The 16,021-nt window shown below is 36.9% G+C and overlaps 1 protein-coding gene across 1 annotated transcript in view; it reads right to left on the bottom strand.

Moving 5' to 3' along the window:
- The window catches only part of Gnat3 (G protein subunit alpha transducin 3), a 52,651-nt gene extending 50,127 nt beyond the window's left edge, over nt 1–2,524 (bottom strand). The window contains exon 1 of the mRNA XM_008828982.2: nt 2,266–2,524. Within this exon, the coding sequence (XP_008827204.1) occupies nt 2,266–2,383 (118 nt within the window). The 5' untranslated portion in view covers nt 2,384–2,524. The remainder of the gene's footprint in view (nt 1–2,265) is intronic.
- Between the last annotated feature and the right edge of the window lie 13,497 nt (nt 2,525–16,021).

Raw genomic sequence — 16,021 nt, forward strand, 5'->3', positions numbered from 1 at the left:
GTTAGAAGTATTTAGTTGCTTCTATGGTATAAGCTTTATATTATGAGTTATAACAAGTGCTTTGATAGTGTCAAAGTCTTTATCATACCCCTTCTGTAGTTCTTCAACCATGTTGGCTTAACTCGACTGTATATTCGATGTATATTTCTTGAATAAAAGGGGTCATAAGGAAAATCTGAAACTATTAATTAGAAAGTAAAGTATTACTCTTAGTAAATATAAACATAGGTATATAATAAGTTGGGTCCTGATGAATTTCTCAGTAATATAGTTGACTTTTTTGACTATAGAAGCCAATATGCATCAGTAATCTATCAATTCTATTATTTTGCTTGTTCTTTCTCATCACAAACAAATCTCCCATTGACTAGCTCCTCTAACACACCTACCTCAAGGGTCATGGCTTTGGAAATGGTTAACAGTATTAGTCCTTGTCTAAATGGTAATGTTAACTCCTTCACTTTTTGGCTTTTGATTTGTGTTTTTATCCAGTTAGATGAAATATAAAATGTTGAAAACATTTGTCAATTCCTTTGGAATTTTGTATAGACATGTGGACTTACAAGAAACACCACTATACCAGTTCAAAAGAAAACAAAATGCATTTCTGAATGTTTGGCTTCCCCTCCCTACCTTTTATCTACCTTCTGTATGTCCGTATTACTTTGACTCCCGAGTAGAGTGTCAGAGAGTTCTCTGGAATGTTAGGGAAAGTGTATTTGCTGGTTTTAGAAGCTTGTACCCAACATGAGCCTCTAGGTGACTGCTTGCAAGTGCTATGGGCATGGCCAACCACAGACCTTGGGCAACAAAGAAGAGAATAATTCCCTTTCCATGAGGAGGAGCAAGAGAGGGAAAGCCACAGAAAGTTTCTGAAACTCATTTTAGTGGGAGTCTGGTAAAAAAAAAAAAAAAAAAAAAAACCTCTAAAAACGAGGAAATTTGTTGCAAGAAAGAGTCATAATTCTGAAGTAATTAAAGCTTTGTATATAACTAAGTGTAAGTGAGCATACACTTGTCATTAAATTATAGCTTTTATTTTGAATTTTTAGGTAATAAATGTTTATTAATTTTGATAATCATGTACACAATATTTTAGTACAAGTTACTGTTTCAAAAGCATAACCTTCACTAATTAAATTGACCCATAGCCTGAACATGGTGAAACTGAAAATATAATTAAGGGTAATAGAAGACTTGGTGAACTAAATAAAACCTAGCTCTCATTTGTGTCAGTACCTGAATTTGAGAATATATATATATATTTGTCAGAAGTATCCTGTCAAATTTGTCCTGCATCTCACACTCTGTTGAATTGAAGTACTACTCTGCCCAGCTCCACTGGCTTCCTTCTCTCACTAATCTAAGAAGAAATTACTAAATTCTGCTGCTTTTACCTCAGTGATGACTACATGTTAAACAGTTTATGAGACTATGCGGCACACAGATTATTTCAATTCTTTTAGGTAATAGAACATTTATTGAACTTATAGTTGCTATAAAACCTTGTGCTAAGTTTTGAGGAAATGAATAAAAGACATATTTTGTGACATGAATGAATATCTGAGCATTCTACAAGGAACTAGATGCCACATTTGTAAGCATACAGCAGTATTAAAGACAGTATTCCTTTGGAGGTTTTGGTAGTATTCTTGATATAATTTAGAATATCTTGTCATTATTGCTCAAATAATTCAAGACTAATTGATCTTAATAGGACAAGTAAGTAGCATAGTAATGCTTGTGTCAAGCACTCAACTTATTTCTGTCCAAACATATAACAGAACATGATTTGCACTTAATGGTTATTCCCAGGATTGCAAAGCTAATATTTGGGAAATAATTAAGATACAATAAAATGGGATAAGTATATATGTATATGAATCTTATTTTAATAATGATAACCATGTTTTTGACAGAGATAGAGACATCTATTAAATATTTACATTTTACTTAATATAATGAGTAATTAAAAAATATATATGTAGAGAGAGTGTGCATGAAAGTCAGATAATGATAACCATGCTTTTTGACAGAGGTAAATGGAGACAAGTATTAAATATTTATCTTTGCTTAACATACTAAGTGATAAACAGAAAAAAAATGAAATATATAGAGAGTACACATAAAAGTCAGTACACTTAAGATTTAAAATTCATGTTTATCCTAAATCTCCTATGTGGTAACACCCTTGAAATTTGAGAAAAGCATGCACATCCTAAATGAAGAAAAAAATCAAATGTTTGAAAGCAAGAAGAATATTACCTAGGAGCAGTAACTTAACAGTTCTTGCATCTCGCTCAGCATCTTCTTGAAGCTTTTTCTCCAGTTCTTTTGACCTCTTGGCTGACTCCTTGCTCTCTGAACTAACTCCGCTCCCCATCTTGTGATGTTAGATACTGCTCAGTTGATTTGCTCAAACTTTTCACCCAAACACAGATCACAGCTGTGGTTTGGACATGGGACTTAAGAGCAGTGCTTGCTGAGGCAGCCAGCAGCACCCCCATGCCATATTCTAGATTCTGTTTTGACTAAGGAGACCTTTCTTATCTGTCATCTGATCAGGGGTAAAGCCATGCCACTCCAATGGAAGCTGAAGAGGAAACTCATTATGCTTTCAAATTAAATGGTCACTTCTGGCCCATCCTCAAAACCGTGCTTTTCTGCCTTAAAGAATAGCAAGAAATACTGGGAAAGCAGTCAAAAATCTAGGAACAAATGTTTTGAATAGCAATGAGCAAGTCAAGTGAAATATTTCTCACCAACAGACAATCTTTAACACTGAGATTGAATTTATTATTATTAACCAAAATTTGCATTTTACTTTGAGACATTTTGCTTTTCAGATTTTTCATAATCTCTCCTATGAGCCAGTAGGAACATTTACATTGCTATCCAAATCTGACTATGCCTATGCTTAGATTGAAATAATTTGAGACTCTCTGAGAATGCCAGTGAATTAGAAAACATCCTTTCACAAAGGATGCTTATATTTATACATATTTTGTTGCCACAGACATAAAATTCAAGGCACAGTTTTCTTAAATTAATGTTTTTCATTCTCATTGGAATCCATCTCTATAAACTGAGCTTTTACTGCTCATGAGAAAGCCAATCCATCAGTGCTAATTGGAGGCCAACTTGGTAGAGACACTGTATTCAATTTGGACAGCACATTAACTCTTAAGTCCATTAAGCAACAGCTGCTGTGCTGAGGGGGCGGAGGGGACATGAACTGATTTGGTACCTAGAGAATAAAGACTAATGTCCCTAGAAGCAGTAGGAACTTTCAATTCTGAAAAGCAAAATACTAAATATACCTAAATATGATTCATACATTTCTCCTAGCCTACTAATATCATACAATTCTCAAAAATCCGCTGCCTTCAAAGGCAGAGATGACGGTGCATCATTTTTTATTTATCTGAAGCAAAAAAATCTTTAATAGGCAGTCAACCAATATTTTCCTTACAAGCATAGTTGTTTGCCTATGGCAGCAAGTATGTCTTTCAATGTACATTGTGGGATTTCTCAGTGTACTTAGTCAGAAAACGCTGGAATATAGTTAATTCATCAAGCTGTCAGTGCTGTTTTTGTGGGGTCATGTACAAAGTTTGAACAGGTGGGTGTTTGAATATTCATATAACAAGGAAATAGGCTGCTTTGTTTACTTTAGTACATTAAATATGTTGGGCTGAAGGTACAAGAACATAGTCAAAACATCCTAGATTTTATCCTACCAAAAACATATAATGGTAGTGTAAAAATTCAGAAAGATACATATGCAAAAATTTGCACAAATCATGTGGCATTGTTTTTACAATGCAAAATCTTTTTCCACAGGAAGGAGGTTTGCACTGAATGCATTCTTTGTGCTCAGCCCTGGAGAGAGGCTCCCCTAGAATGCAAGGCTTAGCACATTTAATCACCATTAGCCTATTCATTTTTGTAAGTTGAATATACATTATGCTTCAAATACTTAGGATTCTTGCATGTTCAATACCAGAATGCACTATATAATTTGCATTCAAGTATAAATACATCACTAACTTTTTGGCAGGGATGTATTCTGATTTTGAGAGGATATAAGTGTTTTCTAAGGCTTACTCATTGGATTGCTAACTAAAACTGACCAACTCTTTCAGATATTATAACTGTAAACTGTGTTTGTTCCTAAAAAACCAAGAAAAAAAGATCATCAGGTCAGAGTTATATACATTGGTCACTGAGATTACACTGTGCCTATGTGCATGCACACACATGCACATGGGAGTGGGCACACACACACACACACACACACACACTTTTTAAAAAATAAAGGGGATGGAGAGATGGCTCTGTGGTTAAGAGCATTGGCTGCTCTCGCAGAGGACCCAGGATTCAGTTCTCAGCACCCACATGGCAGCTAACAACCATCTATAAGTCCAGTTCCAGGGGATCCAATGCCTTTATATTGAAGAGTGTGGTCTTTCAGAATAATTACTGAACATGACTTTTTAGGCATTACAGAATCAGAATGAATGGTGATTTCTTCTTTCTGGTATTGGGCTATGCAAAAAAGAAACCTAACTTGAGGTTGAAAGTGTGAGGCCTTAAAGGTCTAACACGTGGAATTACAAACTTGGAATACTTTTTCTTTTGTTATTTTGACTAAAGTCTTCATAAAATCTCCTGATAGGGACATTAGATGTTTGTTTTAAAGCTAAGTAATCATTATTAATTCAACATACAGCCCACGGTGATCTACTTTTTAATAACCAAATTTGAAATTGTGAATTTGTGGATGTCTCTCTCGTCACTATAATTACTTGGGTTTGGGGAGTTGACTCTCCTTAAGGCTATTTTATGAACCTGACTTCAGTGGCTCAGCACTTGCTGGATATTATCTAAGCAAGCTGTCATGTGTTATTCTTTACTTTATTTCCACATGTCATAAGAGGTGTTGATTTCAAGCATAGGATCCCTGGGTGGTTTGAGTCCTTGCTACCTTAGCAATGACCTTTCTACTTGTATATTCCCATGGAACTCGAGGCAAACCATCCTTCCTTTGCTAATGGTACTCAAATGTGTACCTCAGGGAGTGCTGAGCATGGTATTTCCTCTGGAGAGTTCAAGCCTTAGGGGGCATGTGGAGAGCAATCTTTTAGTCTTGAGGGAGTATGGCAAAACTTGCCTGCTTCAAATCCGCACCTTCAAATGGTACAATAAGTTTACACTGTAAACATTAAACTCCTCTGTCTTATTAAGTAAAAAAGACACATATTTGTTGGAATTGATTTCAACCTTCACTTATTCTGCATACTCTTTTTTATGGATGAAGATGCAAATATGTATAAAGCTTACTGATAAATGTCGCAGTTGTTTACCAAAGTACATCATTCTATCCCACATTCTATTATGTTTATTTTATGCTACATGAACTCACTTGAACAACCAGTTCTCTTAACTGTTTTCCTAATTATTTTCAGTTCTGATTATTACAACAGATTATTAATTTTCCTGATTTTAGACTCTATCTTATCCCTGTCTAGTCTATCTAATTGGGTCAAACTAAATTTCTGCACATCTAAAATTCATAATTCGTCTTTTTTGCATAAAAACAAATGACTCCCTATGTATTATTGCCTTCTAACATATTCCTACTCCCTTAAAAATTTTGTCATTATCATCCAAATATCCAAGAATATTTCTCAATACTTCTCAGAATACACTATCTTAGCTGGAATTTTCATGTTTTTCCCTGTTCAGCATCCCATCCTAGTTTTCACTAGTGCTTTTTTTTCCTCTCACCATGAGTGTCTTTGGGCTCCACAGATGGCTCTTTTCCATGGTGTCCATTCTTTAAGCAGGAACTAGGCATATGTACTGATATCTGCTCTTTATTGTGTTCTTCACTTACTACTACCTGCCTCAGCTTCCAGAGAAGCTTGGATTACTGACCAGTGCCATGAGAGTGGCAAAACATGATTTCTTTCTTTTTTGTATTTTGTCTCGGGGATTGAATCCATGGACTCATGCATGCCTGATAAACATTCTACCACTGAAATATTCCCACAATTTTCTATTCACTTAATATGAAAAAAAGCAAGAATCTAATTAGAATGGGTCCTTTGGAAGAATCTGTGTGAATGAGGGAATATTGGTAGATAAGAAGCTGTATTACAATGTAGTTGCAACAGAGAATCAAGCAGTCAGTCCTTGGGGGAGATCTGAAGCTAAGATTTTTCTTTGGGCCTATGCTGAAATTAGGCAAGAAGGCTGAACTATTTATCCTTTTCAAGAATCAGACATTGAACATGTGTTACTCTAGGGAAAAGGCATTATTTTGAATGAGGTAGATTTTAAGGTCAAGCATAATTTCTAGACAAGGACTAGGCTATGGCCTCTCAATTAAGGGAATAATTTCTTTCTCATGGGAGATCTAGGCAATGTACTTGGCCTTGCATTATACTCTACCCACCATAGCCAATGAGTGATAAGTGAGTTTAGTGTAATTGCTACATCTTTGCATATCCAGTGACTCTGATTATTCTTGTGGTTTGGGAATTATGTGAGAAGTAAGTTAGTGAAAACAGTTATCTGTGCTACCAAGCTGGTCCTCAAACTTCAACTGTTATTCATTATCTCTCTAGTGAAGCTCATTCTAGGTTTCCCTCCCCTTAGGACAGCATGGGGTGATGACTTCTTCCAAATTTTCTAGATTGATTCTTATTTTAAAATAGGAATAGTTATGGGAAAACCAAACTGATTCACCTAAGTCTACAGAGACTGTTGGGGTGCAAGATTTTTAATGCAAAAATAGGGCAATCCATGGTAAGCATAGATGGACATATTATGAACACAATTGTGCTAGCTTAGCTTATCTGCTAAGATAATGAAGACTTTATCAATGAAAGTTCCTAGTCTTTGGTCACCACACCCTTCTTGGGCTATGGTTGTTACCCATGCTATTTACTAGTAAAATTGAGCAGGAAATATCTATCAATCATATCCAACCAGATCACCTGGGCGCCAAGGTATCATTGTCATTTGATTGTGTGACAATGGTCATACTGTTGATGTGATGATGTGATGATGACCAGGTCCATTTATTGCTTACCCTTCGGGTGATTCCTTTTCTTGACTGCTGGTCTTTTGATAGAAGGGAACCTGGTGAGATAAAACAGTAAATTCATACTTACTATGTGCTATACAGTTATGTCTATCCTTTCCAAACTAGCAATGGATTTGCTAACATTAGCTGATTGATTCTTTAGAAGATTAAACAGAATAGGGAGTCAGATTTTTTTTTTTTAAATTGGGAGGTAGAACATCTGGAAAAGTCAAGAATTTCACCATCCCAGTAAATAGGAGGACATACCATCAGACTCACTCATAGTGTCAGCCCTACCACTATGGCTACTCCATTCCTAAACCCACTGGTCTAGCATTGGGGGATGACACAGGCTGAATTGATGTCACCAGGCCAGATGATTCTATGTATTGGTTATTAGAGCCTCCTCCATTGCAGCTGCTCATTGCTAGGGATGAGATACAAATCTTCAACAGGCTAACTCATCCTTATCTCCAGTCTTTTTTCTCCATGACATCCAATCCTTTCATTTCCAAGACTGCAAAGCACCCAGACATTAAATTTGCAACTGTCTATGTCTAAATGACCTTATTTTCCCTACCATCGTTTCTATATTCACACAGAGTGGGTAATCGTGTGTAATTCCCACATCTATATTCCTGGCTAGGAGTTTTGCTTGCAGCTGTCTCTAAGTTCCTCCCTTCAGTAGGGAAATGAGATAGCAGCAGTTTACTTTTGGTTTGCTCCTATATCATGCTGACCTATCTGTGAACTTAGCTTGATCTTTTCCCTCCCTCATTTCCTGGTTATAAACATCAGCTAAGGGAGAAGCATTGGTGACTAGACCATAGACAATGCAGCGCCCTCCTGCCCTTTAAGCCCTTTGACTATTCATGGGTCAAATTTCAGTAGACTACCCCATTAAACAATGAACTCCCATTAAGCCAATTTGTGACTCAGTGGGTCGCTGTGGAAACCATTTCATGATAGGTCACTCTAGTCACATGATAACTTGAAGTCTTCTGATCAAATGCTCCATTTCTATGAAGATTTAGTAACATGAAAAAAAGTGGTTTTCAAACAGTGTGCATTTCTGCAGTAGATGACATGGATTTGTACTCCATCTGCCCTTGCTATTATTTACCATGAGCTTTCTTATTATTCTTCAAGACTTCCATTCTAACAGTAGATAATGCTACCCTTAGCCTCCTTATGATAAGCTTTGTCTCTTCTAATTAAAGAGTCCTTGTATTGATTGCTCATTTATTTTTTTTTTCTTGAAGAATGCTGTCTTTTCTTAGCTATTTTAAGAAATCTCTGCTGGTCAGGGTCAATCTCTCCTGCCTGACATGCTGTCTTTGACTTTCATGATGGTATGCATTGGTTCTTATAATCAAATGACAGCACCTGTTCTCCACTGTTTTTGAATTTTAATCACTGCCTGAAATGAGCCATCTCAATAATGTAGGGTTCCCTATCAATAGTGGATTCTTTTACATATATGGAAAGCCACTTTGTGAAGTCTAGTCATATGTTATCATTCTGACATGAAAGATTCTCTGAGGTTTATTTTTTTCATCTCTACCATTTGTTATCATATACTATCTTACCTAGGCTTCCAAGGGTCATCCTTGAAAATATTCATGTTAGCTCTCACAATATTGACTCTTGTGCCATGGGAAATTGCTTCCAGTGGATGGAACTTTACTTTCTACTTCCTGTAGTACAACATACTTAGAATATGTCCATATATCTATATCTCTCTATATCATTTCACTCATTGGCTTTTGCCAATGAGGTTCTACAGGTTTTTATATTTTCTCTCTCTCTCTCTCTCTCTCTCTCTCTCTCTCTCTCTCCTCTCTCTCTCTCAGTTCCTTAAATTCTCTTGCAAGAGGTATATTATAGTGTTGACTTGGCCCACAAGAAGAATGAATGAAGATCACCACTAGGATGCACGAGCTCTCATAAGACTTTAAAAGAGTGCATCCCTTCAGCAAGCCCAGAGGATCAGGGGACTTCAAGGATCCAAGGTTTTTTGATTTTTCATTCCAGATATTTCTGTCTCCAGGGCCAACTCCTTCACAATGAACATCTTTTTTTATTCTGTTGGGCCACATCCTTTGGAATTTCTTTATTCTTATAATTAAACACTTCAAACTGCTCATCATTTTTTCAGTACTCATCTCCACAACAAGAGTTGAAGTTTTATTTTTATGCAGCTAGGAGGGTAATCTGGATTTTATGTGTTATATTAAATTGGTCATTATCACCCTTGAATTTCCATTTTTTTAACTCATAGTTAAACTATGTGAGTGATACTCCTCAGTATTATAGCCATAATTTCTACTTGCCATACACCTCTCAAACACTGATGTTTGCCTCATCTGTACATTGTGTCTCTCTAATATCAGATCACTATCAGTGAAAATTTAAAATTTTTACTGCCACTGCAATGTGGTAGCAATATAGTTACCACCAGTGATGGAACTTTAATTGCCTTGGCTTGTCCTATAAAGACTGTGTATTCTGGATGACTCTTTGGGTATATTACTGAGAAGAGGATGGATCCTCATATTCTGAAATCATCAAGGCATAGGATGTCAGATGTCCTCAGATTATTATATATAACTTTGGGCAGAGAAGATTATTTTGGCCATGATAATTTCTGAAAACAAGCTCACTATTTCCAGTAGTTATAATAACGAATGTCTCAGTCATAAAGCAGTTCTAGGGAGGGGGTACATGTACAGAACATTCACTTCAGTAACATTTGGACAAAGAGATTTACGGTGTGATGAACCGGAACACACAGCCAACTGGAGAAAGATAAGTCTGAGTAAAAGGATTGGCAAGGAAAAGACTGTGAGGAAGGTATTGTCTTGTGTTTGAAGAATTATAAGGGAGCCAGGGCTTCTGTGGAAGAGTGGGGTGGGAAGCTGAGGATAAGAAGGAACCAGAAAGCATGGGAATGGGCTTCCAGACTGTTAAGAGCATCACAGAACAGTTTAGAACTTTGGCTTTCACTGTAATAAAGGTGGAAATTCATTGGATGGTTTTGAGAGATGGAATAGACCCATATGCCTGACATGCAAATAGGAACATTATGGATAACATGCTGATAATATACTGAAAACTCCTAGAACAGAAACAGTAAAACTAATTAGATCCATTTTGCAAACTCTATGCAAAGGCAACATGATTTAAGCAAAATGTCACAATGGTAATAAATAGTCAGAATTTGAAGGTATTTTATAGGTAGAACTTGCAGGATTTACTAAAAATCTGTTATTGGACTTGAAAGAGAAGCTAATGACAAGAATGAAAGTGTGGTAAATTAGTGTGTGAAGACACTAAACACTAACGAGATGACAGAATAGCACCTCCTCCCACTCATGGTTCCAAAGATGCATTAATTGAACAACTCTCCATGAATGAGAGTAACTTCACAAAATCTAAGGAAACTATATAGTGATTACAGACCTTGAATATAGTACAGAAATAAGGAAAGACGCACTAAGAGTTCAAAGAGCAGTTTTGTATTACTCACACCCTTCCTGAACTCTAGGGAACACTATATATAGAGAGAACCATGTGAAGCAAGTAAAGTATTAGATTTTGCTTTGAGCCATAAACCCAGTCCTACCTCTGGAAATCCCATCACCAGAAAATCTCCTTAGCCCAGAAGTCTACTTAAGGCACAAATAGACCGAGCTACAAGACCTAGCTCAAATAAGACCTACCTCAGCAATGTCAAGGTCCTTGTCATATCTGGAATATTCCTCTAACTTCAGACTTCATGCCCACTCTAGGACTTGGATAGCTCCTGTAGACCCACATACGTAGTTCTAGTCTATGCATGTGTCGGGTGAGGCCCTAAAGCCCTAGGATCCAGAGGTAGGTAATTTATATAGCTATAGACATCAGCCCACTGCAGGGCCAGGTTGGCATCCATGTCTGAGGCACTAAGATGATACTGTAGACATAGGTTCGTGGCTTATTTAGTGCTAACTCGGTATATGTGACCTCATTCTCTAGACCAGCCTCTCTGGCCAAATGACCCAGTAGACACCAGAGGCAGGCTGGTCCTTAAGGACACAGATTTCAGAACTGACTCTCTACACTCAATTTCTAGGCTGACCCACCTGAACCCGATGCCAGGCCCATCCATCTGTTGACCCAAGCTAGTCCCGCTGAGGTGTCCAAAAGTAAGCCCATATTCAAATTGTTCTAATGTCCTGTATATAATCATTAAATTGACTCTGGTAAAAGGCTTTTGCACACAAAATCAGGTGCATAGATTATAAATTTCCTACATGTAAAGCTATATAGATATCTGCACACATTCACAGGATCAAGAGAAGTCAGAAACAAGCAATACAAATGTAACAAATAAAACATGATTAAATAACATTAAAGAAAAAAGATATATGAACGGACTGACAATGAATTCAAAACATGTGACATGGCGGACTGCAGGGCAAGCAAGCGTAAACATAAAACATGTTCAAGATTTTGAAGAACAAATTAAGTATTCAAAGATATCATACCCTATTTAAGTCTGGGGTTCCAAATTATGACTAGAATATAATTTATTAGTCATTGGCAATTGATGGCTTTTACAGCTGTGGAAGTAGATGAGATGATCAAGATGGTCAATATGTAAAGACAGAAAAGAGAAGTCCAAGACTTGATCTTGGATCTATATTCAATATTACTTCAAAGAATTTAAAAATAGCTTCTAATGTGGCAAGAAAACAGGAGAATATATTGCACTTTTAAAAGCCAATTTAAAACAATTAAAAAGAGGAAGAGATTTATTCTGTCAGTCACTGCTCCTAGGTCAAGTAAAAAGTCTACTGAGAACTAGTAATTGAATTCAGCTAGGCTTACATATAGCACAGAGTGAAGGGCTAGAGTATCATTTGAAGGATGTATATGGCATAACTAAATATTGGAAGGAAGAGGAAGCTCTATGCCTATGACTTAACCTGGAACATTGGTCCTTTCAGGATCTTACTGATCCTGACCCTTGGGCTTTCAGTCTCAGGCTGGACTCTACATCAGCTCTCTGGTTTTATTCATCATTGGTTTTCCTGTGTCTACAGTTTGCAGACCTGTCATGGGACTTTTCAGTCTCCATAATGGTTTGCTTCAATTTCAAAATAAGTATCCATGAAAACTTACTATCATTTATTTAAGCTATTTATATTTCTACTTTGTCTTTGGTATTAATTGATAGACTATAAACATTGGGATGATGAAAAATCTGAATGGTAATCCAAGTTTAATCATGACATAAATTTCATCATGATTCAATAGATTATTACATCAGGTTATAGTTTGGTCGTATCCTCTCTTCTCCCCATTCAAGTGTTGCCATTGTGATAATACCAAGAATTAATTAGGGCACAGATGCTTCTCCTTCATCAGAATTAAAGCCTTCATTAAAAGAGACTTAACATAGTATGTGTTAGCTTGCCTGGCCACCTTCTGTCATGAGAACATGCAAGAGCATGAAAGAAGAACATAAATTTTTTTCCTTTCAGAGGACATAGCCTTTACCAAGCTATTAAATGTGCTGGTATCTTGATGTTGGATTTCTAAGCCTCAGCAAAAGTGAAAAAAAAATTTCTTTATTAATTACCCAATCTCAGGCATTTTGTTACAGTAGAATATATGAACTGAAATATACCATAAATGATTTATATTTTGCATTTTCCTCAATATTCTTAGGTTAGAACATGGAAAGAATATTGTTAGAAGACAAACTTTACATTTTATATGCAATAGTGGAGATATTTAAATTTCAGGGTTAGCACAGTTGAAAAAATACAGTATTTAGAAATTCAATTGCTGGTTTAGATAGTGGCAAATAGGTGCTGTTAAAATGTCTGATGAAATATATGTTTAGTCAGTATCTAAATTTAACCTTTCAGCTTATAATAATATGCCTACCCCACAGGAATAAAATATAAATATATTCCTGTATTAATTTCCTTGGATTGCTATAGCAAAATACCACAGGTGAGACATTTCAAACAATAGGAATTTTTTTCCCTTACCATTCTAGAGACTGGAAGACCAGGATCAAGGTGCTAGTAGGTTCTTCTGCTTTTGTGGTTTCTGCCCATGGCTTACAGGTGGCTGCCTTCTCAGTGCCCAAACAGTGGCCTTTCTAATGTACCTGTGCACCACCCAGGTCTCTCTGTCAGTCTAAATGACTTCTTATAAGGGTATGAGTCAGATCAGAGTAGGCCCAACCTAATAAATAGCCTAATTTTAACTTAGCAACCACCTAAAGACATTGTTTTCAAATATAGTCACCATCAGAAGTTACTGCTTATCCATGTGAATTTTCAGAGCAACAATATATGTATCATAATTGTGCTGGATAGGTTCAGTTGTCAAATTGACATAACTGCTAAGAAGGAATCTCAATTGGGGAGATTCCTCTGTTTGGGCTGGCCTGTGGGCTTGTCTGTAAGGCATTTTCTTAATTGCTGAATGATGTGGAAGGGCCTAAGACCAGGTGTTCCTGGGTTGTATAAAAAGTAGGCTAAACACAGGTCAGAGGAGCAAGCTAGTAGGCAGTGTTCCTCCATGGTCTCAGCTCTGCTCCTGTCCCCAGGTTCTTGCCCTGTGCTCCTGCCCTGGTTCCCTTCAATGATAAACTATAATTTGGACATGTAAATCAAATAAACCCTTTCCTCCCTGTTGATTTAATCAGAATGTCTTATCACAGCATTAGAAAGCAAACTAGGGGTGCTGGAGAGATCGCTCTGTGGTTAAGAGCACCGACTGCTCTTGCAGCAGATACAGGTTAACAACCATCTGTAGATCCAAAGCCATCTTCAGACCTCGGGAAGCATTGCAGGACACGGATGCACTTACAACATGCAGGAATACATTCCTACACATAAAAAAATAAATAAATAAAATACTAAAATAGAAAGGAAACTAGGACAAAAATGATAAACTACAATATTATTTAAAAAACAATTTAAGTTAGAAACAAGTCAATATACCATTAATAAAAGAATAAATGGTTGAATTTTCAAGTAATCATATAGAATTATATGTGGCTATTATAAATAGATTCATATTTGTAGTGTTCAGTTTGAAATGTCTGTCATATAGTATTGATTGAGAAGTGGCTAGCAAGTTGCAGGGGACACTGATATGATCCAAATATTTTAAAGAACAAACAACATACAGTTCCTCCACATATGTATTATGCTTATGTAAGAACGTGATATAGCAGTCAACTTTCAATAGTGCCAAAACACCTGAGAAGATCAGCTAAAAGAAGGACAGACTTACTCTGCTGATTGGTTTGTGAAGTTTAGCTCCTTGTCAGTTGGCTCTGTTGCTTTGGGTCTGTTGTGAGGCAGAACAGAGAGGGGGGGGGTGAGGAGAAAAAGGGGTGGGGCAGGACAAAGAAGTCCGGTGCTCTTCAAAAAGAACACATCAGTCATTTCCTTAACATTTAATAGGTCCTGTCTCCCAAGTTTCCACCAGTTCACCATAGAGTCACCATCTGGGAAACAAGACTTCAACACATGGGTCTTTGGGAGACATTCCAGCCCCAGATAATAACATATGGAAAATTGGGAGAAAGATACAACCAGATAATTTTTTTAAAATAAACAGGGATAAGGGAGCTGAAAGGTGGTGAAGCTAGATGAGTGCAGGGTTAATATGTGTAACTTCTTTTTTTTTTTTTTTTTTTTTTTATTTTTTTATCAGTGGATGGGGATTTGGATGGGATATCAGATTGCAGAATAAAGAAAAGAGAGTAAAATGTTCTTGTGCATTATTTCAGTTGTAGTGTAAACCTTAGGACTCATCCTAGACTGTCTTTCTTAGAGCTATTGAGATTTTTTTCTTTTACACTCAGTGCTCTTAACCACTGAGCCATCTCTCCAGCCCTATTTTTTATTTTTTTTAAAGGCTTGTTTATTGACAATATATATATATCTCCAGATATTTTATATGTAATACATACTGCTTGTTAACCAGTTGTGCCACTGGAACTCATGGATTTTCTTTTTCTTTTTCTTTTTTTTTTTTTGGTCTTTTTGAGACAGGGTCTCCCTGTAGCCCCAGCTGTCCCGGAACTCACTATGGAGACCAAGCTGGCCTTGAACTCACAGAGATCTGCCTGCCTCTGCCTCCCAAGAGCTGGGACTGCAGGCGGTGTGACACCATGTCCCGCTGTAACTTCTTTTTAATACAGCTTTGGGTGAGCTTTTGTTTGTTTCTTTGTTTATTTGAGACAGGGTATCCTTGTGTCCCCACATGGCCTGGAACTGGCCATGCAGACCAGGCTGGCCTTCCTCTGCCTTCTAAGTACTGGGTGGTTAAAGGCCTGTGCTGCCAGGCCTGGTAACTTTGTATAGTTTGACTTGGTAGAGAAAGAAGTGTTTGTGATCTTCCTGAAAACTTTAATAAATATTAACAGAACAAATTGAAATGTTTTGAACAACAAACAGTACTGTCTGTTACTTTTCCTTTAGTCAGAAATGTGCAACCAAACCTGTTTACAGTGGTAAATATGCTCAGTCTGTCCTAACACGTGGGTGTGGAGCATTTGGAAAGTGGCTAGTGCAAGAGGAGAAATGCCTTATTTATTTATGGTTACTTTAGATTAAAATGTAGCCACAAATTGCAAGTGTTGTTGGATATTACATGAGCTCCATGAGTAAATTTCATCTTCAGAATGCCGAGTGTGGCGGCACACGCCTTTAACCCCAGCACTTGGGAGGCAGAGGCAGGCCGTATCTTTATGAGTTTGGAGGCCAGCCTGGTCTACATAGTGAGTTCAAGACAGCTGGGGCTACAGAGAGACCCTGTCTCAAAAAAGACAAAAAAGCAAAACAAAAAAAAACTCAAAATGTATTTATGTTAACAAATGCAAGACCTTGCTGTGAATTCTGCTAAAAGATT

This window comes from Nannospalax galili, unplaced genomic scaffold, assembly GCF_000622305.1.
Source record: "Nannospalax galili isolate Female #2095 unplaced genomic scaffold, S.galili_v1.0 scaffold973, whole genome shotgun sequence".
Lineage (NCBI taxonomy): Eukaryota > Metazoa > Chordata > Mammalia > Rodentia > Spalacidae > Nannospalax > Nannospalax galili.